General features: G+C 40.4%; 1 protein-coding gene across 1 annotated transcript in view; it reads left to right on the top strand.

The window, feature by feature from the left end:
• The window catches only part of frem1a (Fras1 related extracellular matrix 1a), a 156,513-nt gene that overhangs the window by 115,309 nt on the left and 14,787 nt on the right, over positions 1-26,417 (top strand). Inside the window, exons 26-33 of the mRNA XM_069921496.1 lie at positions 9,849-9,993; positions 11,444-11,573; positions 13,904-13,976; positions 14,566-14,715; positions 14,807-15,045; positions 19,877-20,008; positions 22,632-22,747; positions 23,130-23,215. Of these exons, the coding sequence (XP_069777597.1) occupies positions 9,849-9,993; positions 11,444-11,573; positions 13,904-13,976; positions 14,566-14,715; positions 14,807-15,045; positions 19,877-20,008; positions 22,632-22,747; positions 23,130-23,215 (1,071 nt within the window). The remainder of the gene's footprint in view (positions 1-9,848; positions 9,994-11,443; positions 11,574-13,903; positions 13,977-14,565; positions 14,716-14,806; positions 15,046-19,876; positions 20,009-22,631; positions 22,748-23,129; positions 23,216-26,417) is intronic.

Genomic DNA, 26,417 nt, shown 5'->3' with positions numbered 1-26,417 from the left:
TTCCCCAACTGGCAAAGAATATCGTAATTATAGGTGAACAATTCTATTCTCCACCTTATTATTTTGTCATTTTTGATTTACCCTGCTGCTGGTTTTTAAACAGGAACACAACTGCACATTGATCAGTCACTAGGGTTAATCTCTTACCAACCAGGTAATGGCGCCAGTGTCACATTGCCTCGACAATGGCTTGGGCTTCTTTCTCGACCAAGGAGCATCAAATCTTGGGGCCCTGCAGGGTATGTGAAAAAATGTGACTGGGCTGCCTGCCTGGTTATGGATGGCTGCCAGAGCATCACCTGTCTGACGCATCACCTTCCACCTGAAATGGGGTGGATTCATTCATGCATTGTGGCCTTAGCGATGTCTGATTTAATACAATTGAAGTCTGCACAAGCCTCCATCGCCAGGAGGAAGGATGTGGATTTGATGAGGGGGCAGGACTTGTCTGCATAATTGAGGACCTTTTGTGCATAATAAGAAAAAAAACCAAGGCACCTCTTGAGAGCCTTGAGACTGTGTGGAAGGGGAAGCTGCAGGAGCAGTTGCATGCAATCTGCATCCAGGCTAATGATGCCATTCTTCACCACAGAGCCAAGGATGGCCAGACAGGTTGTGCGGAACATGTACTTGGCCTTATTATGTCAGGTTAAGAAGCTTGGCTTTTTCAAGAAATTTCTGGGATTGGCATCATGGTCCTGCAGGTTGTGGCCACAGATGGTGACGTTATCGAGGTATGGGAAAGTGGCCTGCAACCAGTACTTGTCTACCGTGCGGTCCATCTCCCACTGGAAGACTGAGCCATTGTTTGTGACACCAAATTGAACCTACAGGAAATGATAGAGATGGCCATCCACCTCGAACACTGTATACTGGCAGTCCTCTGGGTGGATAGGGAGATGGTGGTATTCTGACTTCAGGTCAATGGTGAAAAGATCCAATACTGTGCAATTTGGTTGACCATGTCACCAATGCATAAGAGGGGGTATGCATCCAATTGTGTGTATCTGTCAATGGTATGACTGTAGTCGATGACCATTCAATTATTTTCCACATTCCATATAAATATAACCATAACCCTTTACAGCACAGAAACAGACAAGTTTGGTCCTACTAGTCTGTGCCAAACATCTTCTCCCATCTAGTCCCACTGACCCACATTTGGCCTATAACCCTCCATACCTCTCCCATCTATATACCTATCCAACCTTTCCTTGAATAGTAACATCGATCTCGCTTTTACCACCTCTGCCAGAAATTCATTCCATACCTCAGCACCCTCTGTGTGAAGAAATTCCCCTCATATTCCCCTAAACTTTTCCCCTTTTACTCTCAATCCATGCCCTCTTGTTTGAATCTCCCCACTCTCAGTGGAAAAATTTTATCCATATTGACTCTATCTTTCCCCTTTATAATTTTAATTACCTCTATCAAATCACCCCTCAACATTTTATGCTCCAGGGAATAAAGTCCTAGCCTGCTCAATCTTTCCCTGTAACTCACACCCTGAAACCCTGGCAACATTCTCTTAAACCTCCTTTGCCCTCTAAACTGTTTATATCCTTCCTGTAATTCGGCACACAAATATTCCAAATTTGGCCTCACCAATGCCTTATACAATTTCAACATAACATCCCAATTCCTGTGTTCTACACTCTGATTTATGAAGGCCAACATACTAAATGCCTTCTTCACCACCCTATTCACATGTGATTCAACTATATACCATGATTCTTAAATCCCTTTGCTCCACTGCACTCCTCAATTGTCTACCAATTAACGTGTATGTCCTATTTTGATTAGTCCTACTAAAATGTAGCACCTCACATTTATCAGTATTAAACTCCATCTGCCATCTTTCAGCCCACTCTTCTAACTGTCCTATATCACCCTGTAAGCTTTGATAATCTTCCTTGCTGTTCACATCACCAACCTTTGTATCATTTGCAAATTTACTAATCCAATTTCCCACCCTAGCATTTAGATCATTAATATATATGACAAACAGCAGTGGACCCAGTACCAATCTTTGAGGCACTCCACTCATCACTGGCCTCCAATTCGACAAACAATTTTCCACCACTGCTCTCTGGCATCTCCCATCCAATCATTGCTGAATCCATTTCACTACTTCACCATAAATACCTAATGCTTCCATCTTCCTTACTAACCCCTTATGGGAAACCTTATCTAAAGTCTTACTAAAGACCAAGTAGACAACATCCATTAGCTTCCCCTCATCAACCTTTTTAGTAACCTCCTCGAAAAAATCTATAAGATTTGTTGGACATGATCTACAATGTACAAAACCATGCTGACTACTCCAAATCAATCCCTGTCTTTCCAAATAGTTGTATCTTCTTTGACTTGGCTTCGCGGATGAAGATTTATGGAGGGGTAATGTCCACGTTAGCTGCAGGCTCGTTTGTGACTGACCAGTCCGATGCGGGACAGGCAGACACGGTTGCAGCGGAAAATTGGTTGGTTGGGGTTGGGTGTTGGGTTTTTCCTCCTTTGTCTTTTGTCAGTGAGGTGGGCTCTGCGGTCTTCTTCAAAGGAGGTTGCTGCCCGCCGAACTGTGAGGCGCCAAGATGCACAGTTTGAGGCGATATCAGCCCACTGGCAGTGGTCAATGTGGCAGGCACCAAGAGATTTCTTTAGGCAGTCCTTGTACCTCTTCTTTGGTGCACCTCTGTCACGGTGGCCAGTGGAGAGCTCGCCTTATAACACGATCTTGGGAAGGCGATGGTCCTCCATTCTGGAGACGTGACCTGCCCAGCGCAGTTGGATCTTCAGCAGCGTGGATTCGATGCTGTCGGCCTCTGCCATCTCTAAGAACACTTTCCATTAATTTGCCCACCACTGAGGTCAGAGTTACAGGCCTATAATTACGAGGTTTACTTTTGGAACCTTTTTTGAACAGCGGAACAACATGAGCCAGTCATCCAGCACATCCCCCATGGCCAGTGAAATTTTAAATATTTCTGTCAATGACCCAACTATTTGTTCACTAACCTCCCTCAGGGTCCAAGGGAATATTTTGTCAGGACCTGGAGATTTATCCACCTTTATCTTTTTCAATATAGCCAACACTTCCTCCTCATTAATTCTTATATTATCCATGACCTCCCTACCATATTTCTTCACTTCATCTGGCTCAATATTCTTTTCCTTAGTGAATACTGAAGAAAAAAAAAATCATTTAAAATTTCACCCCATCTCCTTTGGCTTCTCATGGAGCCTACCCCCATCATCTTCAAGGGATCAAATTTTATCCCTCACTATTCTTTAACTGTACTTATAGAAATCCTTTGGATTTATTTTTACTTTGCCTGTCAAAGCAGCTTCATTATCCCCTTTTAGCCTTTCTAATTTCTTTCTTGATTTTTTTTATACACTCCTTATATTCCTCAAGCAGTTCATCCACTCCCTGCTGTTTATACCTGTTGCACACATCCCTCTTCCTCCAAACCAAGTTCCCAATATCTTTTGAAAACCAAAGCTCCCTACATTTTCTAACCTTTCCTTTAATCCTCATGGGGACATACCAACTCTGTGCTCTCAGAACTTCTCCTTTGAATATCCTCCATTTATCTGTTACATTCTCCCCTGAAGATATCTTATCCCAATTCACACCCTCCAAATCTTTTTCTCATCCACTCGAAATTTGCTTTCTTCCAATCAAGAATCACAACCTTTGGCGCACCTCTATTCTTTTCCTTTACTAACCTAAAACTAATAGTATTGTGATCATTAGACCTGAAGTGTTCCCCAACACAAACCTCTGTCACCTGATCTATCTCGTTCCCTAATAGGAGATCCAATACTGCCCCCTCTCGAGTCGGTTTTTCTACATATCGATTAAGAAAACTTTCCTGAACACACTTAATAAACACTACCCTATCCATCCCTCTTACCGTATGGGCATCCCAGTTAATGTTCGGAAAGTTGGAATCTCCCATAACTACTACCTTATGTTTATTACACATACGCAATCTCCTTACAAATTTGCTCCTCTAATTCCATCATCCCATTTGGTGGTCTATGATATCCTCCTATTAATGTATTCATGCCTCTCCAATTCCTCAATTCCACCCAAATAGCCTCACTGGATGATCCCACCAAACCACCCTGCCACAGCACTGCTGTAATGTTCTCTCTAATAAGCAATGCAACTCCTCCACCTTTTATCCCCCTGTTCTATCATGCCTAAAACATTGGAATCCTGGAATATTTAACTGCCAAACATGCCCTTCCTGCAACCAAGTTTCACTGATAACCACAATATCATATTTCCATGTGGCCATCCATGCCTTAAGCTCATCCTCCTTATTTACAATTCACCTTGCATTAAAATATATGCACTTGAGAGAATATCCTCCACATATACTCTTGTTGTTACCAACTACCTTTACCTTCTTCCCTCCTTCATTGATTCCGTACTACCATTACCTGCGCTCTCCGAGGCCTGGTGCTGGCTTCGATAATCCCCTCCTTGAGTAAGTGCTGTACCTCTGCCCAGATGAAGGCCGTGTCCTTTTAGTGGCATTACGGGTTAGGTTGGAAAATAGACAGGGTGGGAGGGTGATTTTAAGTGTGGAGAGCCCGCAAGTCATGCGTTGTGAGCGGTTTGATTGCTGGCCATGTACGATGGGGGAAGTAAGGAGGACAGGTGGCACACAGTACTTGGTTGGAAAATTGCTGGTTTCATACAGTGAGGAGTGGATGGGGCCCATCGAACTCCATCATCACACTTTTAGGACGGCACTGAAAGTCAAGTCCCAATAGCACAGCAGCACAATACTACGACATTACAATTAGTCTGAAGTCCTTAGAGTCACTATGCAGAAGCCCTGGACATCCACTGGTTCACCAGCAATAACATAAGGGAGAGTTGCCGCATTGTGTCCGAGTGTACAAAACTCTGTGCCCCTGCTATCAAAAATCAGTAGCTCATCATGTTGGCTTTTACTGGATATCCATCATCGATCTGATGAGTGTGATGGAGGCCAGCATCAGGTCGCTGCACGTTGCTGTTTAGGAAGACAGCGTTCTCCAAGATGGCAGCCTCCATGACCCATACACGACGCTGCTGTGTCCTAAAGATGGCACCCAAAATGGTGACCCCCACGGATTGCACATAGAGCTGCTGGTTCCGGTGATGGCGGTGTTGCGGATGACGGCCTCCACACTCCACATGCAATGCTGCTAGGAAGAGGTTTTGACTTACACACTTTAATGTAGTGCCCCTTCTTCCCACAGCTGGAAGAAGTTGAATTATTTGCTGGACAGCATTTCCTCTGATGCTTGCCCTGGCCACAGAAGTAGCACTTAGGGTGCTCCCACTGCACCACGGCTGTGGTCAGGTCATTACCAGAGCTGCTGAGAGCGATGGGAGGTGGTCACAGAGCACTGCTGCTGTGGTTGAGTCAATAGTGGAGTTGGGGGGTGGTTCCATGTCCCAAGATTGTAGGGCCTGGGGCAACCAGAAGGCAGCCACGTTGTCAGCTGAGTAGGCCTCCATATTCTGGAGAGCCACCTGCCATCTTTACTGCATTCCACAGTCCCAACTCTCCTTGATTGAAGAGTCCCCACAACATAGGCATCCCAGATCAGGTCCGGGTGGACACAGCCTTGCATTCACAGGATCTGCTGATAGCTCACAGGGCCCAAAGATATTCGGCATTGGACTCACCATGTCATTGTTTGCAGATCACTAGCAGATATCTGCTGTACATTGATCTTATGCAGATACTGTCCTTTGAGTATGTCCATGAATTCCTGATATGTTAAAGTCTCCCTGATCATGGAATACACCAGGGTGCCAACCCAGGAGTACAGCACTTGTAGTTTATCACTCTCTGATCACACAATGGTAGAGGAGACCTGGAGGAATGCTTTAAAACAGCACAGCCAGAGCTCAAAGTTGGTGGATGCCTCAGGCAATTGATGGTCAATCTCCGGCTTTTCTGGCTTCAGGATCTGCTCCACTGTAAAAAAAACTTTAGTGAATAAAATTGATGTACCATCAATTACTCAAAAGACTGTTGTTGAAAAACCAATATTCACTTAAGAACAAGGCACAAACATTCAGTTTCCACTGTCCTGCACTGAGGAGGGGGCTGTGGAACAACCACATTTATACAGGAGGCTGTGGGGAATGGCCACAGGTACAATCAGCCAATAGGTGCGCCTGACCGGACAATTACATACAATAGTAGTTCACTACACTTGCCACCTGATCTAGCTAGGGATATGGTGGGTGACAGTTTTGGATCAAATTGCCAAGGAATTTGGTGTCGATACCAAAGATAAATCCAGATAGTGGTTATACCGACAGAAAGAAAATTTCTGAGTTGACAATTCTTCAGGTCCCCTTCGATTCTGAAATGCCCTCCAATCTGAATCTTGAAAATCTTCATCCTAAATGCCAATGTCTGAACAGTGGCCTGAAACCATTGGGGTTTGAAATAATTCATGCATATTTTTTGTCTCTTGCACACTAAGCGATGACAGTTTCATCACTTAATGAAAGATGTGCATTATTTATTCAAAGCTATAAACATAATAACAATTGGACAATGTCTTGCTTTAAAATGAGCTAAAACTTGTTTGTGGCTTCTTAGAATGCATTTACTTCTCACTGAGCTTTTTGCTGCTAGCTCCCCGAACACTTCTTTAGCCCTTGATTGGCACCCCATCCAGCACGGAGAGACAATTTTATCTCACTCCACTTTTGAGACTCTGCCTTTATTTACATCCAAACTCAGTCCTCTAGTTGTATTTTACTTAACATTCCCAACTCCACTATTACTGTCTCTGCTCTCCTGACTGCAGTTTGCTCCAATCTTCCCTGCCCACTTTTGGTTTGTCCACTATGCCTTTGCATCTCTGAACTTACTCCTCTTCACGATCTCTCCAATGCATTTATTTTACTCAGTACCTCCCATGATAGATTTACATCCTGCTGCTCTCCCTGTTGTTGGATTAGTTCATTCTGCACACCCTCCATTTTAGATTTACTGAACTACTTGTTTACTGCAGAAGAGATCTTGTTTTTTTTCATATTTAAAAAAAATTTTTCACACTGTGAACCATATCAACCAAAATATATACACAAACATTTCTCATTAAATATACACAGTGGCATTTTCTCCCTTTTTTTCCCCCCTACCCCCTTCCCACCTCCCACCAAAACCAATAAATATTCAACATATACAATACAATAAAACCATAAAACAATGTCTTTGCACAATGAAAAATAAACAAGAAAAATGTGTCATCTGTTTTTACACACTGAATCAAATCGTTATGTCTTCTTATCATTTTAGGGGGGAGGTCCAAGGCAAGCTCTCTCTGTTATGTTCCATGTATGGTTCCCAAATTTTTTCAAATAATGTGACTATTTTTTAAATTATGTTAGTTTTTCCAATGGAATACATTTATTCATTTCCATGTACCATTGCTGTATTCTCAGGCTCTCTTCCATTTTCCAAGTTGACATTATACATTTTTTTGCTACTGCTGAGGCTATCATAATAAATCGTTTTTCCACTTTATCCATTTTGAGGCCTAACTCATTACTTTTTATGTTACCTAAAAGAAAGATCTCTGGATTTTTCGGTATGTTACTTTTTATGATTTTATTTAAAATCTGATTTAGATCTTCCCAAAACATATTCACTTTCGTACATGCCCAAATTGCATGTACTGTTGTTCCCATTTCCTTCTTACAGCGAAAACATCTATCTGATCATGTTGGATCCCATTCTTTTAATTTTTGAGGAGTGATATATAACCTGTGTAACCAATTATACTGTATCATGCGTAACCTTGTGTTTATTGTATTCTTCATAGTTCCAGAACACAACTTTTCCCATGCTTCATTTTTTTATCTTTATGTTTAAATCCTCTTCCCACTTTTGTTTAGGTTGAAAGCTTATTTTATCATTTTCCTTATCTTGCAGCTTGATGTACATGTTCATTATAAATCTTTGAATTATCATTGTGTCTGTAATCACGTATTCAAAGCTGCTTCCTTCTGGTAATCCCAGTCTGTTTCCCAATTTATCCTTTAAATAAGCTTTCAGTTGGTGATATGCAAACATTGTACCATGAGTCATTCCATATTTGTATTTCAACTATTCAAATGTTAATAAATTATTTCCCCCCCAAAAATTCTATTATTTTGATTCCTTTTCTCTCACATTCTCTAAAGGAAAGATTGTCTATTGTAAAAAGAATTAATGGGTTTTGTGTCAATAACTATTTTGGTATTTGGTCATTCATTTTTTTCCTTTCTATGTGGATCTTCTTCCATATATTAAGTAAAAGATGCAATACTGGTGAGCTTTTATATTGCACCAACTTTTCATCCCACTTATAAAGTATATGTTCTGGTACCTTCTCCCCTATTTTATCTAGTTCTAGCTTAGTCCAGTCTGGTTTTTCCCTTGTCTGGTAAACATCTGATAAATATCTTAATTGTGTGGCTCTATAATAATTTTTAAAGTTTGGTAACTGCAAACCACCTTGGCTATACCTCTCTGTTAATTTATCTTACGCTACCCTCGGTTTCCCCCCCTTTCCACAAGAATTTCCTTATTATTCTCTTTAGTTTATTAAAGAATTTCTCTGTTAATGGAATTGGTAATGATTGAAATAAGTATTGTATCCTTGAGAATACATTCATTTTAATGCAATTTACCCTCCCTATCAATGTTAGCGGTAATTCTTTCCAATGTTCAAAGTCATCCTGCAATTTCTTTATTAGTGGCTGATAATTTAGTTTGTACAAGTGGCTTAAGTTATTATCTAACCTGATCCCTAGGCATCGGATTGCTTGTGCTTGCCATTTAAATGGTGATTGATTTTTTTTAAATTCTGTAAAATCCGCGTTACTCATTGGCATCACTTCACTTTTATTTGCATTGATCTTATACCCCAATATTTCTCCATATTCCTTCAATTTCTTATGTAATTTTATTGATATTTCTGGTTCTGTTAGGTATACTATGATGACATCTGCAAATAAGCTGATTTTATACTCCTCCTTTATTTTTATCCCTTTTATTTTATTTTCTATTCTTATCAGTTCTGCCAATGGTTCAATTGCTAAGGCGAACAATGAGGGGGATAATGGACATTCCTGTCTAGTTGACCTTTGTCCTACTAAATTTAAATTGGCTCGATACATATCCATTTACTGTTACCTTCGCCAACGGTCCATTATACAATGCTTTAATCCAATTAATATATTTTTCTAGTAGATTGAAGCTCTGTAATACTTTAAGAAAATAGTTCCACTCTAATCTGTCAAAGGCTTTTTCTGTGTCTAAAGCAACAGCCACTGATGGTTTCTTATTTCCTTGAACTGCATGAATTAGATTAATAAGTTTACAGACATTATCTTCTCTTAATAAATTCAGTTTGATCTTGTTTTACTATTTTTGGTACACAATTGGCTAATCTGTTTGCTAATAATTTCGCTATTATCTTATAGTCTGAGTTAAGTAGCGATATTGGTCTATATGATGCTGGTGTTAATGGATCCTTCCCTGTCTTTGGTATTACTGTAATTATTGCTGTCTTGCATGAATCTGGCAAGTTTTGTGTTTCTTCTATCTGGTTCATTACTTCCAGGAGAGGAGGAATTAATAACTCTAAATGTTTTATAGAATTCAGAAGAGATCTTGTTCAGGGTAACTGGTGTCATGCCAGAAATTACCTAATGACTATTTCTGAGTACATAGCTCAAGGATAATTTGAGAAACCCACACTCAAATTTTGCTGTTGGTCTTAAGCTACAAGACCAAATTGATGTTCTCTTGTGATTTATTATTTGTTAGGAGGATTTATTCATGATAATTTTACACAGCAAGACCTGAACAGCAAGAGTATCATGTATATCATCACTGCCTCCTCAGAAGTGACATCAGATAGCCTGGACTTCATTGTTTCCGATCCCACTGGAAATTCAGCTGCCCCTCAAACGTAAGATGCTCACGTGAGGTTTCATCACACTTTGTGATACTTAATCACATTACATTTAGAGGTCATCAAAGTATTTTGCTGGATAAAATAAACTCTTCATTGAACCACGTGCAGCATGAAGACAACCAACACAATGAACCAAATGTGAAAATGTTAATCGACTCAGATTGCAATGCAGGATCACACAATTGCAGTTCATCGCTCACCTTCTCAGATTGAACATCAGAGCAGCATGTAAATTGCAGAACGGAGTGAGATTCACAGGGAGAAAAACCTGTAGATCTGGAAACGTGAAATTTAAAAAAAAACTAAACTCAGTAGCTATCCTGTGGAAAGAGAAACAGTTATGTTTCAGGAATAAGACCCTTCATTTAAATCTCGTTACTAGCATCTAACAGTGGATTTACACCTTGCATATATTTGACCTTTCATCCTCATTTGACATGGAACACAAAGCTAATGCAAGCTCAATAATTTTTGTTTACATTTTTTTGATTCTTTTATATCTCTCCACAAACAAATGGTATGAACAGATTTCACTCAGGAGTGTGTCCAGTGTAATTTTTTTGTTGGAATTCTTGGTCTTATATTATTAAGATCCATTTATTTTGTGCTATAGAGACACCACTCACCAATTAAATTAGTTGCAGGGGCACAAACCCCTGCAAACTTGCACTTTACTTCGTTAAGTTCTCCACAAATATAATGCAAACTGAAATGCAGATCATTCTTTTCCTTCCACTGATGCTGCTCAACCCATTGAGTTCCTCCTGCAGATTGTTTGTTTCTCCATATTCCAGCATCTAGTCTCCCTCATGTCTCATGGCTAGAATTTGAATCAACCTACCACAGGATATGATTATAAATGGTTATTATATAAATGGGTTGTGAGTCAATCCACTAGATGATGGCCAATGCTAAAGCCAGATAATTAAATTTATTATACTTAAATTCCGAGCCACTAATGTGAACTAATTTTATCACCAGATCACTATCTATGGCAAATATTGAAGTAATCAGAGCTGTTGTCCTCTGCAAATTTTATTTGTATCTGGGGAAAAAAGGCCCTTTTGTTCTTTGAGCAAAAAGCCGACCAACAGATTCAATTAGCAGTCTGGTCTGTCATTCTCACATTACCTTTACTCAATTCTCTCTCCAACTTTAACAACTCAAATTCTCCTTTCTCACCTCTGCATTGTTTGTGCAACCATTCCTTGTGGTCACCTGCCCCCTTGACTCAATCCATCTCTAGTCTCCACATCTGTTCACAGGATGTACATCTTAAACAGATTGGCTAATGTACACAATCTACATTTCAGAAAAATTATCTTGTTTAATTTTTCACCAAGTCGGATTCTTCATCCAATTGCACTTGATTTTGAGAAAAACAATTTTCATTTATTTAAATGTTCTGGAAATTAATACAAATCTATTATTAACTTTTTTTTAGGCTCGAGTTCAAGTGGTGCCGTATAGAAATGCTGGAAGCAGAGTACCAGGTTTGTGAGGATACTGGCATATTCTCTGTGAAGGTCTTGAGAACTGGATACTTGACAGGATCTTCATTTGTTGGTATAAAGGTAATCCCTTCTCTCAGCCTGTCCTCTCCCACACTCAAGGATAACATTACAGACATGTTTCTCTGTCCATAATCTGTTAATTCTTCAGATTTGAGAGTCTTATCAAGTTATGGAAATTGCCATATAATTTGGCATACAAGTTGACCGGCAGATAAGTTGACCCCCCTTTTTCAGCCTCATTTTAATGGTGTTATGGTATATCAGACATACAAGTTGAACCCCCCCCCCCCCCCCCCCAATTTTCAGGCTGTCTGGGCCTCCCAGCATCAACCCAAAATGTTTTAAAACACATAATCACCAAGTAACAAAGCTGTAAATTAACCAAGTAGAAAAAAATCTCAGCATACCAGGCAGGAGCAGCTACATCATTCTCCTGGTGGGAGCGGGAACCTCGGACCTACGTGGCAGGAGCAACGACCTCATCCTCCCAAGCAGGAGTGGCGACCTCAGCCTACGTGGCAGAAGTAGTGATCTCAGGCTCTTCAATTGTAGAATGACTGGTAATGGAGGTGCCCGGCAGTGGGGAGGTGTCAGGGAACAATGGCGCTGGTGGTGGGGATGTACTTGCAGGGTTGACTAATATGCCAAATTGGCACATCCAAGGTCAACTTATACACCAAATCGGCTTCAAACAGTTTTTGACCCAAATTTAAGGTCCCAAAAGTATATCTGCCATACAAGTCAACCCTGATTTTTTTGTTTGAGAGAGATTTTTGAAAGTAACACAACTCAATTTATACACCAAAATATATGGTACTTTGGTTCTTTGGAAATCAGAGTAAGTTCTACATCATTGCAAGGGAAAACGTCCATCCCTTCTGAAAGGCAAATGCACATTCAGCCACAATTTTGCATTTCTGAAGCTCATCTCAAGCCTTTGGTTGCACACGATTGGCCCATGTATGCATCATGGTCTAATAGCTCCTTTCCTCCATTTGATAATCTCCTCCTATCACCAGCTCAACCAATCTATTCTTGCCTTCAGCAATCTTTCCCTTCCATATTCTCTGGGATTCTCCCTCCTCCTGTATTGATCTCAAATCCCAAAGCCTGATCTCCACCACCTTCCACTCTGAATCCAGTGACCTCCTTTACCTTCATGGTCTGAGTTTGAAGTCCATCACTTTACTGTGGTGGATGACCCTGGCAAGCTTTGATTTCCTATCTCTTTCCTCCTGCTGACTTCCTTTCAAGCCCCACACCTCCACTCATTTCCCAGATCCAGTCAGGAGCCTCCACATATTCAGAACTTTTTTCATCCAGTACATTTGGGTAGGTGCATGGAAATTTAAAAAAAATTAGAGGGGTATGGGCCAAACACATAAATGGGTCCAGCTCAGCTAAACACTTCAATTGGCATAGATTAGAAGGGCTGAAGGGCCTGTTTCTATACTGTATACTACCAAGACTCTATGCTTACCTTTTCCAACCTATTTCTCTCACCCCCATCAATCATTGGTTTCTCACTCCCACTTTCCCTCAAATAATGATCTCACTGTTATGCCCAATTTCATACTGTCTCCTTTATTATTGCCCAAAGCACTTCTCTACCATTCCTTCTCTTCCCATCAATGTCCTTGTTTGCTCATACTCCACCAGGTGAAACACAAAAATTGCAGACGCTGTGATTATAGTAAAAATGCACAGCAATGCGGGAGGAACTCAGCCAGTCTCTCAGTGCCCCTCAGAAGTAAAGATATATAATACTGACATTTCAGGCCTGAGCCCTTCAAGGAATAAGCAAAGACAATAAGCCAAGCAAAAATTCTTTACTTATTTATTGAAGGAGGGCTCAGGCCCAAAAGTTTGGTAATAGGTCTTTACCTGCTATGGATGTTGAGAGACCAGCTGAGTTCCTCCGCATTTCTGTGTGTTTTTACTTCTCCCCCAGGTACCAGTCTCCATTTTTCTCCTTTCCATCTTTTCACAACTTTGACGTCGAACAACTTTTCCTGAAGGTGTGCATTCCAATTGTCACTAATGTTGGCGATGAGAGACAGGTGAGCCAGTCAATATGCAGGCAAGGAAATATTTAGAATTCTTGCGATTAAATTAACTAGAACCACAGTTTCTGCACTGCCATTTTTCCAACCCTTCTCATGCAAGGACTTGAGGAATGCATATACTCACTTTCATAAACTGTATGTCTTGATTATCCACTGAAATTGTACGCTCATTTCCATAATTCTGTTTGCAAACATTGCCTGCTCTCTAGTCTCAATAAACATAGCTGATGTTTAATTTCCATCACTGTTAGAGATTACTCCTTCCTGAATTTCTATCATTGTTTTCAAAATCTCCTGTTGTTCCTCGTTATATCTTTTGTTCAGGTTCATGGCGTTACAGCCACTGATGGAAAGGATTTTGCTCCCAATTCTGCCAACCTAATCCAGTTTGATCCAGGTAGATTATTTTAATTAAATATGAAATATATAAATTATCTCTGTGTGGTTCTGATTATTAACTTTGAAATTATAATCTACGTGGCTTTATGACTGGTGAAAGTAACAATGAAATGTGCAACCAAATATGACAAGCGATTGTTCAGAGAGACTGAGTTGGAGACTAAGTTAATTAGATGACATCACCACTGACTCAAAGGAGAGTTGAAAATTGTGAGGAGGAAGGCTTTCACCAGTCCTGCTTACTCTGAAGTGACATGATAAGTTCAAGCAAACAAATAACAACATGAACATGTAGTCTATTGTTTATGTTCTGTGGATTTGCTCTAGTTTAAGTTGAAGTTTACATTTATTTGTCACAAGATACCGAGAGAAGGGTTCTTCTGTGAACGGGTTAACTCTAACATTCATTCAGCTGTGTAATGACCACAATTACTGAGTGTAAGATTTATCATTAAATTGAAATCAATGAGCACTGAGCAAGGCCAACATGATAATTCTGCTATGGGATTCATTAGGGACCCTGATGAATTCAGAGCTCATTTCTATCTAATTGCATCATTTCACCCTATGTCTAACTATTTTTGTAGGTGTATCAGTAAAGAGCTGGAATATCATAATCATCAATGACAAACTGGAGGAAAATGAAGAAATATTCGAAGTATTTCTTACATCTCCAGTGAATGCAGTACTTGGCACCAAAACAAAAACATTGATCAAAATTATTGATGCAAGAGAAGGTAAGACACTTAGAAAAACTCCAATGATAGGCAATGTCGAGCTCACTTGTCATTTGCCACATTTCTATGTTTTTTTTTCCCTGCATTGCAGCTGGCTGTAGTATTTCCCTCATTGACGGTGGAAGAGAAGAGAATCTGCAGGTCAATATGTTCAGTGACAAGGTGTCTCCTGGCTTCACTATCCTACCAGATCTTAAAAGCAACCCTTTGCCTGTAGAAGAGATTCCAGTTGCTCACACACATGGAGAACCGAAAGAGCCTCAAGGAGATATGTCACCGGAAATCCCTCTCCAACCTATTCCCAAGAGGAAACTCAGAAATGAAAAAATGGTAGGATAATGTGAATTCAATTGCATTAAAATAATTGTGGTATGGCCACAGATTCGATATCCAACATGAAAGATTGTGCTTCTCCTGTTGCTATGTTCTGAAAAATAGTTCATTAATCTGGGTTCATTTGGTGTGTATATTTCAGAGGAGTGAGTGGGTGAGGACCGACGATTGATTTGCATTGTGTTAACTGATCCGGATTGGACCAACAGCGGACTCCTATAACTGAGGGAAGACTTGGTACATATAGTGTTATACCTCCTGAGAAATTCAGATGAGAATTATGCTTGAAGATGAAATTAAATTGTATTTGAGTCCCTCATGCCAAATATTTAATTGTGAAACAGACACAGAGATTCTTTCAACCCTGGGTAAAAAATATTTTTTTCAGATAATTTAATTAATCTAATCTCCTGTGTAATGATTTCTTCACCTTGCATTTCAGGGGAACTCATGCGTTCCACTAAGTTCTGGGAATTATAAGGGAAATCCTTAGTCAATAAGAATTCAGTTTGTTCTACAGGCAGCAGTACGTAACTCCGAATAAATGTTATTCTGTGAAGGAAAATAAAACCTGCCTAGAATAATGATGTAGAGCTCGTCGAAAGAACCAAAGACTTATTGATCTAAACCAAGGCTTTTATTAGCAAAAGACAGGAGCTCTTCACAGTCCGGAATGATCCGACCTGGACACCACCCTTTAAGGCCCAGACAGTAGGCGTGGCTAAGCTCTCAGCCAATCGCTGTAAGCACAGTCATTGCACTCTAGATACTGTAACTATATACATTGGTGATAGATCTGTACTATCACAAATGATAATATAGATGATCTTGCCTATGCTTAGACTGAGAGGAAATTAATTTGTATGGAATATACATTCCTGTATTGTGATTGAATATTTTGTAACACTTATTCCTCCCATTCACCTCACAGTTTTCAAAGAATTTGTTCTATCAGAACAGTGGGAAAAGCAGTCTTAGGTATTGTCTATAACTATTCTTCAATTGGATGACAATTCATAAAATGTGTTGGCAGAAATTCTATTCAAACAGAAATTACAACAGGAGTTAGAGAAGCACATAAGAAGGGCAAAGTTAAGGTTATCATGAGGGACTTCAATATGCAGATAGGCTAGGAAAGTCAGGTTGATGCTGAATCCCAAGAGGAGGAAGTTGTGGGAAGCTCATCAGATATATGTTTAGAGCAGCTCATGGGCAAGCCCAATGGGGAAAAGGCAATGCTGGATTTGGTGTTGTGCAATAAACCAGATGTTAGGGTAAAGCAACCTTTAGGAGGAAGTGTTCGTAATATGATAGAATTCACACTGCATTTTAAGAGAGAGAAGCTAAAATCAAACGTGTCTGTTACAGTTGAGTAAAGGTAACCACAGAGGCATGACAGAGGAGTTGATTGGAAGGGGACTCTAGCAGGGAAGACAATAAAGCAGCAATGGCAGGAGTTCCTAGGAATAATTCAAGAAAGGATTGTTTCATCCCAAATAAGAAGTATTCTAAAGGGAGAGTAAGACAACCATGGCTAGCAAGGGAAGTCAAAGACAACATGAAAGTGAACTAGAGAGTATATAGCATTGCAACAAATCGGGTGGGAAGTCAGAGAATTGGGTAGCTTTAAAAAACCAGAAGGCAAGTAAAAAAGGCAATAAGCAGAAATGATGACATATGGAGATAAACAATTCAATAGTATAAAATAGGATACCAAAGTATTTTTCATATATAGTGAAAATTCACCATATTAGTCCTGTTTAAATTACTGTAAATTATTTCATTTTCCTTTATTTTACAATTACCTTCAGGAGGCCACCTCCTTCCTCCTCTACATCTCGTGACGATCCCCCCTCCCCACCACATTTATTGTATTTTTCATACTCCCTTCGTATCTGAATCCATTAATGGTCATCTATTTCCTTATTTAAATTTCTTGATTTATGAACTTCAATCCTTCATTTGTAATAATTTATACATTTCTGAAATAAATTTCTTTACATCCTTATTACTTAATTATAATTCTACTTCTGTTTCTGCTTGTAATACTAAATCTTAACCAAAAATTTCACAAAAAATCTCTTAACTTGATAATAACAAAATTTTGTATTTTCCAAGATCTTAAATGTTTCCTTCATTCTACTAAAAGTAATAAATTTCCCGGCTTCAAAACAATCTTTAATTTTGCCAATGCCATAATTTTGCCAAACGTTAAAAAAATTATTTTCCAAAGAAAATGAAATGTGTCAATTTTGAAATGAAGGTGTCCTTCCAGACATTAACCCTCTTCCTCTGATCTCTATCAATTTTATTCCAAAGTTCAATTAAATTTTTCAGCAAGGGTGTTTCTTTATTTGCTGTTAACAATCTTGTGTTCTATTTATAAATAAAATATTGTGGATCTCCGATTTTATCAAGTTTATATTTACTCATGTTGGGACATTATTTAACTCGCACATTACATTGATAAATCTTAACTCTGTTGCTTTACAATGATACATGAAACTTGGGAGCAACTAGAGGTTGATAGGTGCTTGATTAGTAAGGGCATTAAGGGTTATGGGGAGAAGGCAGGAGAATGGGTTGAGAGGAAAAATCATCATTTGTAATTTGAATGGCATAGGAGATTCAATGGGCCAAATGGCCTAATTGTCATCCTGCATCTTATGAACTAAGGACGTGATTTTATAGAGGTAACACCACAGACACGTCAGTAGTTCTTTGAATGTCATGAGAAATGAGGAGAAGGGATTAAAGAAAAGCATGTGGCATTGTCAGTCAAAAGGTAGAATTTAAAAACAAGCAATACAAATTTTTACAAAATGCTGGTTATATCTCAGCCAAACGATTTTATTCACTCACAACGCTGCAGATTAATAAAGTTTGGGTATTAGCAGTAGAAATATACCAGGATGGTAACAAGGATAAGGAAATAATGTAATGAGATTGTCGAGAAGGTTAAGACACAATTCAGTGGAGGCATTTGAAATGGTGACGGTTTTGATAAGTGGGAATAAATCTTTTCAGTGGCAGAAAAGTAAGTAAACATGGGGGATTGATTTAAGGTCAAAGATGAGGAAGCTATTATTTTGCATTTGAATGCTCTGCCAGAAAGAGCAGTGGAAGCAAATCTCATGAAATGCATATTTTCTGATGACCTAAAAGGTGACTACACAGCCCATTGCTGAAACCCAGACCAATCCCTTGAATTCCATTGCTGAGCATTGTCCCTCATCCTGAGCTCTGTCATGTACCCGTCAACCTTCCGTTGATCCTTCTGCCACCTCTTTACACCAGGAGCCATTTACATTAGCCAAGTAACTAAACCACATGTTGGAATGCTAATTGCACTCTGTACTGTGTTTGTTTCTAATGACTTAACTTGCTGGACTGCTTGGAAAACAAACTTACTAATTGCACTTTGGTGCATCTAACTAATGCACTTGAACTTGATCAGGGAGGACAGCAGAGTACTTGTGGCTACAGATAAAGTATTTAAACTCCACTCAGATAGCATGCAATATCAGGATTAAACCCAAACCACTGTCTAATTGAAAATGGCAGGAGCCTAGGGGAAGAACAAGATCATGATTCAATTCATCATCATCTAATAAAGATAGTGCAATATTACACAATTTGTTCTCGTCTACCACAAGGCAGACAGATTTGCCATCAAATGAAATTGCCTGAAGCCTCTTATAGTCAGAGAAAGAGAAGCAAAAGAAAGTCTCCTCAAAGTCACCACGTCCATGGATTCTCCTCCAGTGTTCCTGTAGTCCCTGCATCCACACAGAGTCCAGATTCAAACCTCTGACATAATCAGGAAGCCTTAAGTACCCTCAAACCCTCTCGCATCCCGGTTCCGATACCTGGTACCCCTTTGGCCAGTTTTGAGCCAGGCTCCAGCAGTCCTCAGCCTGGTGTGAATCGCTCGACTGCAGTCACCAGCAACCCACAGCCTGCATGTGTTCCTGGCCTCGAGTAGCCAACAGCCCACAACCTGTGTGTTCTTCAAACTCTGAGCACCTCACTGGTCCACCACCGTGGTCACTGTCCTGTAGGTTGTCTCCTTTACTTCGCTTTCTCAAATGGGAGGTTGTCTTGTTTTCTGGTGGCTTGCTCCAGTCCTCTGCTTTCCTGAAGTCTGTAACCCCTCAAGACTGATGCCAAATCATAGGCACAGACCCCATGGTCGCTGGACTTTAAATAAAACCACTGTCAACTCCTTTAACAGGCCCTTTAACGTCTGCAGAGCTGATGACAGTGGGATTAAATAGATTAGACTTTCATCAATAAATGGAGGACATAGAAACTGAAGGAGAAGCAAGCACTTGGGTGGCTTGTGTTCACTCCATTCAATAAGATTTGTCTTCTCTTCCATCCAGTTTTCCTTGGCCTGGAATTTAATTTCTCTTGTTATTCTGGTCAACAATTGAGTAAACACTGCCCTCTAGAGGAAAGATCTACATAAATTCACAAGGCCTTGAGGTTATGGGAGCACAGGAGGCGAATCGACAGACACTGTCTTTGAGCAGACTTTCTTTTGCTTCTCCTTTTATTGGTGGGGCCACTGGGTTATTGGCACTTCTTTCTGTGCCTTTACGGCAAGCCAAGTTGATAAATTCTGTTTTCTTATGTATACGTCCTTAAAGGAATCTTGATTTTGTTCTGCATAAATTGAATGTTGGCTTGCCAATAATTAGTCAACAATGTTCCAGATCAGTACATTTTATTAATTTACAACCAAGAATTCATTAGTGGCTATGATAGTTCATTCATTGAAGTATCTTTCCCGTTCATATTGCTAAATGATGTTGACCTTCTTTAGGATTATTCTGCCCTTGCTTTTGAAAAGCCATGCACTCCAGTTCTTAGAGGCCTCTTCTTCTATGATGAAAGTAACCAGAAACTGATTCAATGTGATGGAGTTTCTTGGAAGCCCTGGAATCCAACTTTTGAGGTATGCTGGAAGTGCTCTATTCAAAATCATCATCTTTTTCTAGCTATCCATCCCATAGGGTGATGATGGTTCCTTTCAGTCAGTTTGTGGGGTTTGATACAAGGATACCCCACTCCTCAGAAAGGAACAACATGTGCGTGAATGGATTTTAGGTGGTGAGGGGATTGCACAGGTCCACACCAAACCTCTCGACATCCCCTCCTGGATCCAGTGGCATGGTGAAGTCCAAGAGAGCTGGGGTGCGGGGGGTGGGGGGAAGAGTTATGTTGCAGTGAATGGTTAGACTAAGCTTCGATGCAAGGGATGCCCTTTCTGCACTTCATGGCATGTTTGCTAGATGGCCGTTGACCCTACGAGAGAGTTCACCCACTCTTTGTCAGGTCTTGTTTCTCATCCTGCAGGGTGTCTAGCCACCCACCACACCAGGCAAGTTTGATGAGGGAGATGGTTTAGTCACCGACCACTCGACCATGCGACAGGTAGTACTAGGTTTCGTAGTACCAATAGCGCTTAGACAAGTGACCTGACCTTAATGTCTATTCAGAATAACTCATCAGAAGGAGATAGGTTAACTTCAGCCTTCTGTTCACTGCTATGCAAAATGAAAACTCCGATCTGGTTGCTCTGTAAAGCAAACCTTGGTCATTAATTGTGGGGGCAGTGTTATTTTTATATATATCTCTATATATATCTCTATATATAGAGATATATATACACACACTTTGCAGCAGATGTATGCTTACATTTCCACAAACTGTTTCGCTCTTAAATTAGATCTGGAGCAAATCAGTTTAGAAAAGTCTGTGAGTTAATAGATGGCTGATATCATGAAGAAATGGTGACAATTAATTTTCTATTTGAATATCTGCAAGCTCCACTATAAGATCAATTTCATTTTAAGTTCTGCCACTACAACCTCCTGCCCCCATTTATATGAATAATTGGGGAATACAAGCAAAAGGTACATTCAGTCACTCTAATCCAGTGAAGCTAGCGGAGATGTTTGAATTTGAAATGCATGTAACAGGTCCTGGGAGATCCAACACCACTGTAAACTCTTTGAAGTATGGTCCCCATTGTTCATATAAAGAACACAGCACCAAGGTGTGCGCTGACGCAGGTAATATCTGGTCAGATATTTGCCAGGGTGGACCTGTCTGGGAGATCCTTCTTCCTTATTTTGGAAGCCTTGAAACACTTCTGCCACATACTTTTTGCCTCATGTAGGATGAAGTCATCTCTCCTCAGCAACCAAAACCTTCAGCATCGTGAGAAATCCATATGTTCAGCCCCTCTCATGTGCTGCCATCTACTGCTAAGACCACTAGAAGGAATACTATTCAATTATAATTACATTTCACTGCCGTGGTACAAATTTGGCTCAGTGCTATTTAGTTCAATTTAGTGTTAGCAGCTAACAAATTATTTTTCCTGTGTGTATGCACTATGTATTCAGTGCCAGTGGTGTTCCATAGGGATCTGTTCTGGGAGCCCCTCCTCTTTGTGATTTTTATGAATGACCTGGATGAGAAGTGGAAGGGTGAGTTAGGAAGTGTGAGGGTGACACGACTATGGTTGGTGTTGTGGATAGTCTGTAGTGTTGCTGGAGGTTACAGTGGGACATTAATAGGATGTAAAGCTGGGCTGAGAAGTGGCAGACAGTTTAACCTAGAAAAGAGTGAAATGGTTCATTTTGATAGGTCATATTTGAAGGCATCATGCAATGATAATGAAAGGATTCTGAGCATTTTGAATGAACTGAGAGATCGTGGGGACCATGTCCAGAGGACACTCAAAGCTGCTGCACAAGTTGATCATGTACATAAGAAGGCATATGGTGTGTTGGTCTCCATTAACCATGGGATCGAGTTCAAAAATCTTGAGGTAATATTGCAGCTCTATAAGACTTTAATTAGACCCTAAATGGAATATTCTGTTCAGTTTGGTCACCTCACTACAGGTGGATGCCACAGAGAGAGTGCAGAGTAGATTTACAAGGATGTTGCCCAGACTGGAGAGCATCCCTTATAATAGGTTGAGTAAACTGTCTTTCCTCCTTGGAGCGATGGAGGATGAGGGATGACCTGGTACCTGATGAGAGGCATTGATCGTGTGGAAGGCCAGTGGTATTTTTCCCAGAGATGATGTGGATAACATGAGGGTTCATATTTTTAAGGTGTTTGGGAGTAAGTACAAAGTGGACGCAAGAAGTAAGTTTTTCCACACTGAGTGGTGGGTACATGTGATGTGATGTTGTCAATAGTGGTATCATTATAAAACATATTTTAAGAGATTATCAGATAGATTAATGGAGCTGAGAAAAATGGAGAGTTATGCTGCAGCAAAATTCTAAGTAGTGGGCCGAAGGGCCTATACTGTGCTGTAGATTTCCATGTTCTATGATACCAACATAATAGTTTATGTCAAAGGGACTTTGGTTAACTATACATTACACTCCACTTTCCAGCTCGACCCGAATTGATCCCCTTCTTCAATCAATATTTTAAGTAAAAATTATATTATGACCTTGCAATTGATTTAACATTTATGGAACATATTTGAGAAAGAGATATCGGAATGCAGGATATAATAGTAAGTAGTTAATAACAATATTTTATTTTAGATGGAACATGTCAAAAGATGTCCATTTGGCTGGACCTTCCACAACAACCACTGCTACTATCTGAATACTGAACACAAAGCGACCTGGACCGGAGCAGCTCGAGCCTGCAAGGAGATGTGAGACTTATGTGTTGATATTTTTATTTGATTGTAGCGTATTCATAACAATATTCAGGAGATATTGGGACCAGTTAGAATGGTGTGTGCCAGTATCTCAACAATGGATCATCTCCCCTCTGCTTGCAATTCATCTGAACAATTTTCTGGGAAGTGTGGGCCACTGCAAATCAGGATCACCTTGACTTTGAGAAGCAACAATATATTTATGTCTGCAAATCTTTTTAATCACTAGGTATTCTCTCTGCCATGGTAATAGAAGGCCTCATAAATTAACACTGCAGCAAAAATGTCGATCTAAAAAAGTTTATCTCATTAAAATGTTATAGTTATCGCAAGGTTAATTTCAACCTTGAATCTGATTCTTAATGTCATTCAACAGTCACCATGGCAACCTTGTGAGCATCATCTCCAAGCAGGACATGGAGTGGCTGTGGGACTTTAGTGGAAGGCAACCCTTTTGGATTGGTATGTAAATGTATGACAACTGTTAAATTGGCAATATTTGTTATTGTGCACTAATTTGCTGCATTCCTGATTTCATCATCCTCTTCAGCTGCTGGAATAAGGAACTGGTTGGTTTAATCTGAAACCGGCTCCAGGGGCATATTACTGTCCACTGCTATCTTGAAGCAACTGTGATGGTTCAGTGGTAACCTATATTTTCAGCTAACGTCACACCTCCAGTTACTAGACAATGAAGTTAAAAATCAGTGAGGTGGGAGAGAGGTGAAGTGAAGGTTATGAGACAACATGGTCATGTTTCTTGATGCTAATTCATTTGAAGTTTTGTATTATTATAATAATGAACCAGAAAATTCCACTCATTCTAAAGTTAAAGCAGGTGATCTAGTGCTGCTGTTGTCTGTGTGTGTGGACTGATTTCACCGGATTTCCTTCCTGTAATGTAGTACATACTGAATAATGGTGCTCATTATAGCAGTGGTATTTATGAAGAGAAGGAAAGTGGAAGAGGAATCGAAAGCAGAGGGTGGAGGGGAAGGGGTGGTTGGAGGCACAAAACAAATGTCCTGATAATTTAGCAGCAGGATCTCATCATAGTTACTGGGTTCTCTTTTGCAATTCCACCGCACCCTGCATCAGGCGGACAAATCCAAGTTAGCCAGGAAAACCAGTGTCAGTCAGAGACTGGTGGGGATGGAACTCAGCAATCAATAAGGAAGCAGACCGTCGATCAATGCCAATACAGATGGTATGCTGACCTGAGAATGTACTCCAGATGGGGCCTTGGAACATGCAGGGAGTGACCACTTATCAGGAGAAGCCAGCTGGATTCAGATGAAAATTAAGGAAGCATCATCTTTAAAGAATAGCAAAGCTGGCCATGGATTGGATCTTGGGAGATAGATGGGGAGATTGATTGGCTAAAATCATTGGAGGAAAACAATGGATTGGGGGGCAGGGCGAGGTCAGGGGTAAAGTGCTTATGTGGAATAGACAGGCAGAAGGCAAATCACAGATTTTACTGGATGACAATGCAACTGCAGTGCCTGGTCCTCAAGGAATAATTTCCTGCTGGATTGCCTAAAGCTTAGGAAACCATGTGCCTCAGTTAAACTTAGCTGAGGCTGAACAATTTGATTAAATTAAATATTTTTTAAATGTATATCCCAAATCTTTAATGCTGTGCATTAGGTAGGGAAAGAATCAGCACTTTCTAGTGTTTAATCCATATGCCAGTGCTTTAGGAAAGTTCATTTTCAACAACAAATCTAACCACTGCTGTGAAATGTCATTAGGCTCCATGATGGGATCTGCGGCAAGCAATCTGGGTGTTGCTTTACATCATACAAGGTTGCTGTTTGACAGTATTTGATGGCATATAGGACCCCTATTTTTTTCCCCCCAAAAAAAATCACTTCAAAAACCACCCCTGGTCCTATATGGGAAGGTGACATTTTGGTGTCGCCATTTTGGGCACCGAAATACAAATGTAGTGGAAACTTTCCTCTGGAAGATGGTATCATTATAAAGCATATTTTAAGAGATTATCAGATAGATTAATGGAACTGAGAAAAATGGAGAGTTATGCTGCAGCAAAATTCTAAGTAGTGGGCCGAAGGGCCTATACTGTGCTGTAGATTTCCATGTTCTATGATACCAACATAATAGTTTATGTCAAAGGGATTTTGGTTAACTATACATTACACTCCACTTTCCAGCTCGACCTGAATTGATCCCCTTTAGTCAATATTTTAAGTAACAAAGCCCAGGAAGGTGCTGCGGCTGTCCAGGAAGTGGGCCCGCAGCTTCGCAGACCATCTTCCCTCAGGTATCCTGAGCTTTCTGGAATTGCCAGCGCCACTCACTTCCCCCGGTGAAAGGACTCAATCCTGCCCGCTCGCTCTCTCCCTCCCTTCCACTCACTCCCAGAGTATTTGAGGGGAGAGCCGGGCCTTGACGATCAGGCTTTGTTCAATGAGCACGGCCCCCGAGCAAATTCAATGAGGTGCGGGGGTGTGTGGCTGTCCGTTTGAACACTGCCATCTGCCCCCGTGCTTCATTCAATCTATTCAGGGGATGTGTACTCGTTGAACAAAGGCTCATTATGGACCCTGATCAGCAAGGCCCAGCACTCCCCTCAGAGCAAGCGATCTATCATCTGCTCCCAGCAATGGTGGGCCTGGGCCCTGCCTGTTGCCCTGGCTTCTCTCTCTCCTCCACACTCATGTGCCCGCTGGTACTGATGCATCTATCAATCAGTCAGCCTTTGTATGGTGGGGGAGTCAGCCTGAGCCTCAACAGGAAGAGATGTTGCTGTTGTTGCTCATGTGTGAGGAGGCTTCAGCATCTCAGCCATGCAAGGCTAGAGAGATTCCATTGAGGTGAGTGAAGGTAAATACACTAAAACATTTTTTTCCTGAAACCTCACACTAAAAATGGTGGTCCGGGGTGGGGGGGGTCCTATATGTCATTATGAGTTACTCAGCAAAAGACAATTAACTACCTTTTGTGAGAATAATTGCATGGTAAATGTATTCAAGCAATTTAAAGCTATATCTTTAATTGACACTAATAGCCTACTTTATGCCCACTCTCGGATACTCCAATAGGCAGTAAGTAAGGATCAATTAAACAATAATAATTTACCTTCAAACATTAGAAACTCAAAGGAGAGATCTGCCCAAGCTTAGGTAAGAGCGTGGGTGCAGACTTAAATGATTTTGAGCATTCTGTCAAATGTTTGGTAATGGCCTCTCTGCAGCAGTGCTAATATTCCCCAATCTGGTTCAGCTGTGTATCATGTTACTTCAGTAACACTTTAACAACAAGTTCAGATTCCATTATTTTCATTAGGCTTACTTCCTTGTGTTGTGCAAAATGTGCAGGGTAGTTTTCATGAAAAATGATTGAATTACCCAAAACATGCATGTGTAAAGATTTGTTCTTCGCTGTGTGAAGATTTTCCTCATCTCTCTTCTGAATGCTCCACCCCTTACTTTGAGAATTTAGCCTTTTTTTTAAAACCAGAGATACCACAATACTGCCATAAAGAAGACTCGTCATTAAATCGGCTTTGCTTGTTTACACTAAACCAAACCAAGCTGGCATAATGCTGGACCAAGGTGTCATTTTACACAGCATTCCAGGAGCAAAAGAGGCAGGACTTGTTGCATCATGTGACGTATAATATGGATATCCTTTCCCG

This window comes from Narcine bancroftii, chromosome 1 (assembly GCF_036971445.1).
Source record: "Narcine bancroftii isolate sNarBan1 chromosome 1, sNarBan1.hap1, whole genome shotgun sequence".
Classification (NCBI taxonomy): Eukaryota; Metazoa; Chordata; class Chondrichthyes; order Torpediniformes; family Narcinidae; genus Narcine; species Narcine bancroftii.
The sequence above is the reverse complement of the archived record's forward strand: the minus strand, read 5'-3'. Positions and strand labels throughout refer to the sequence as shown.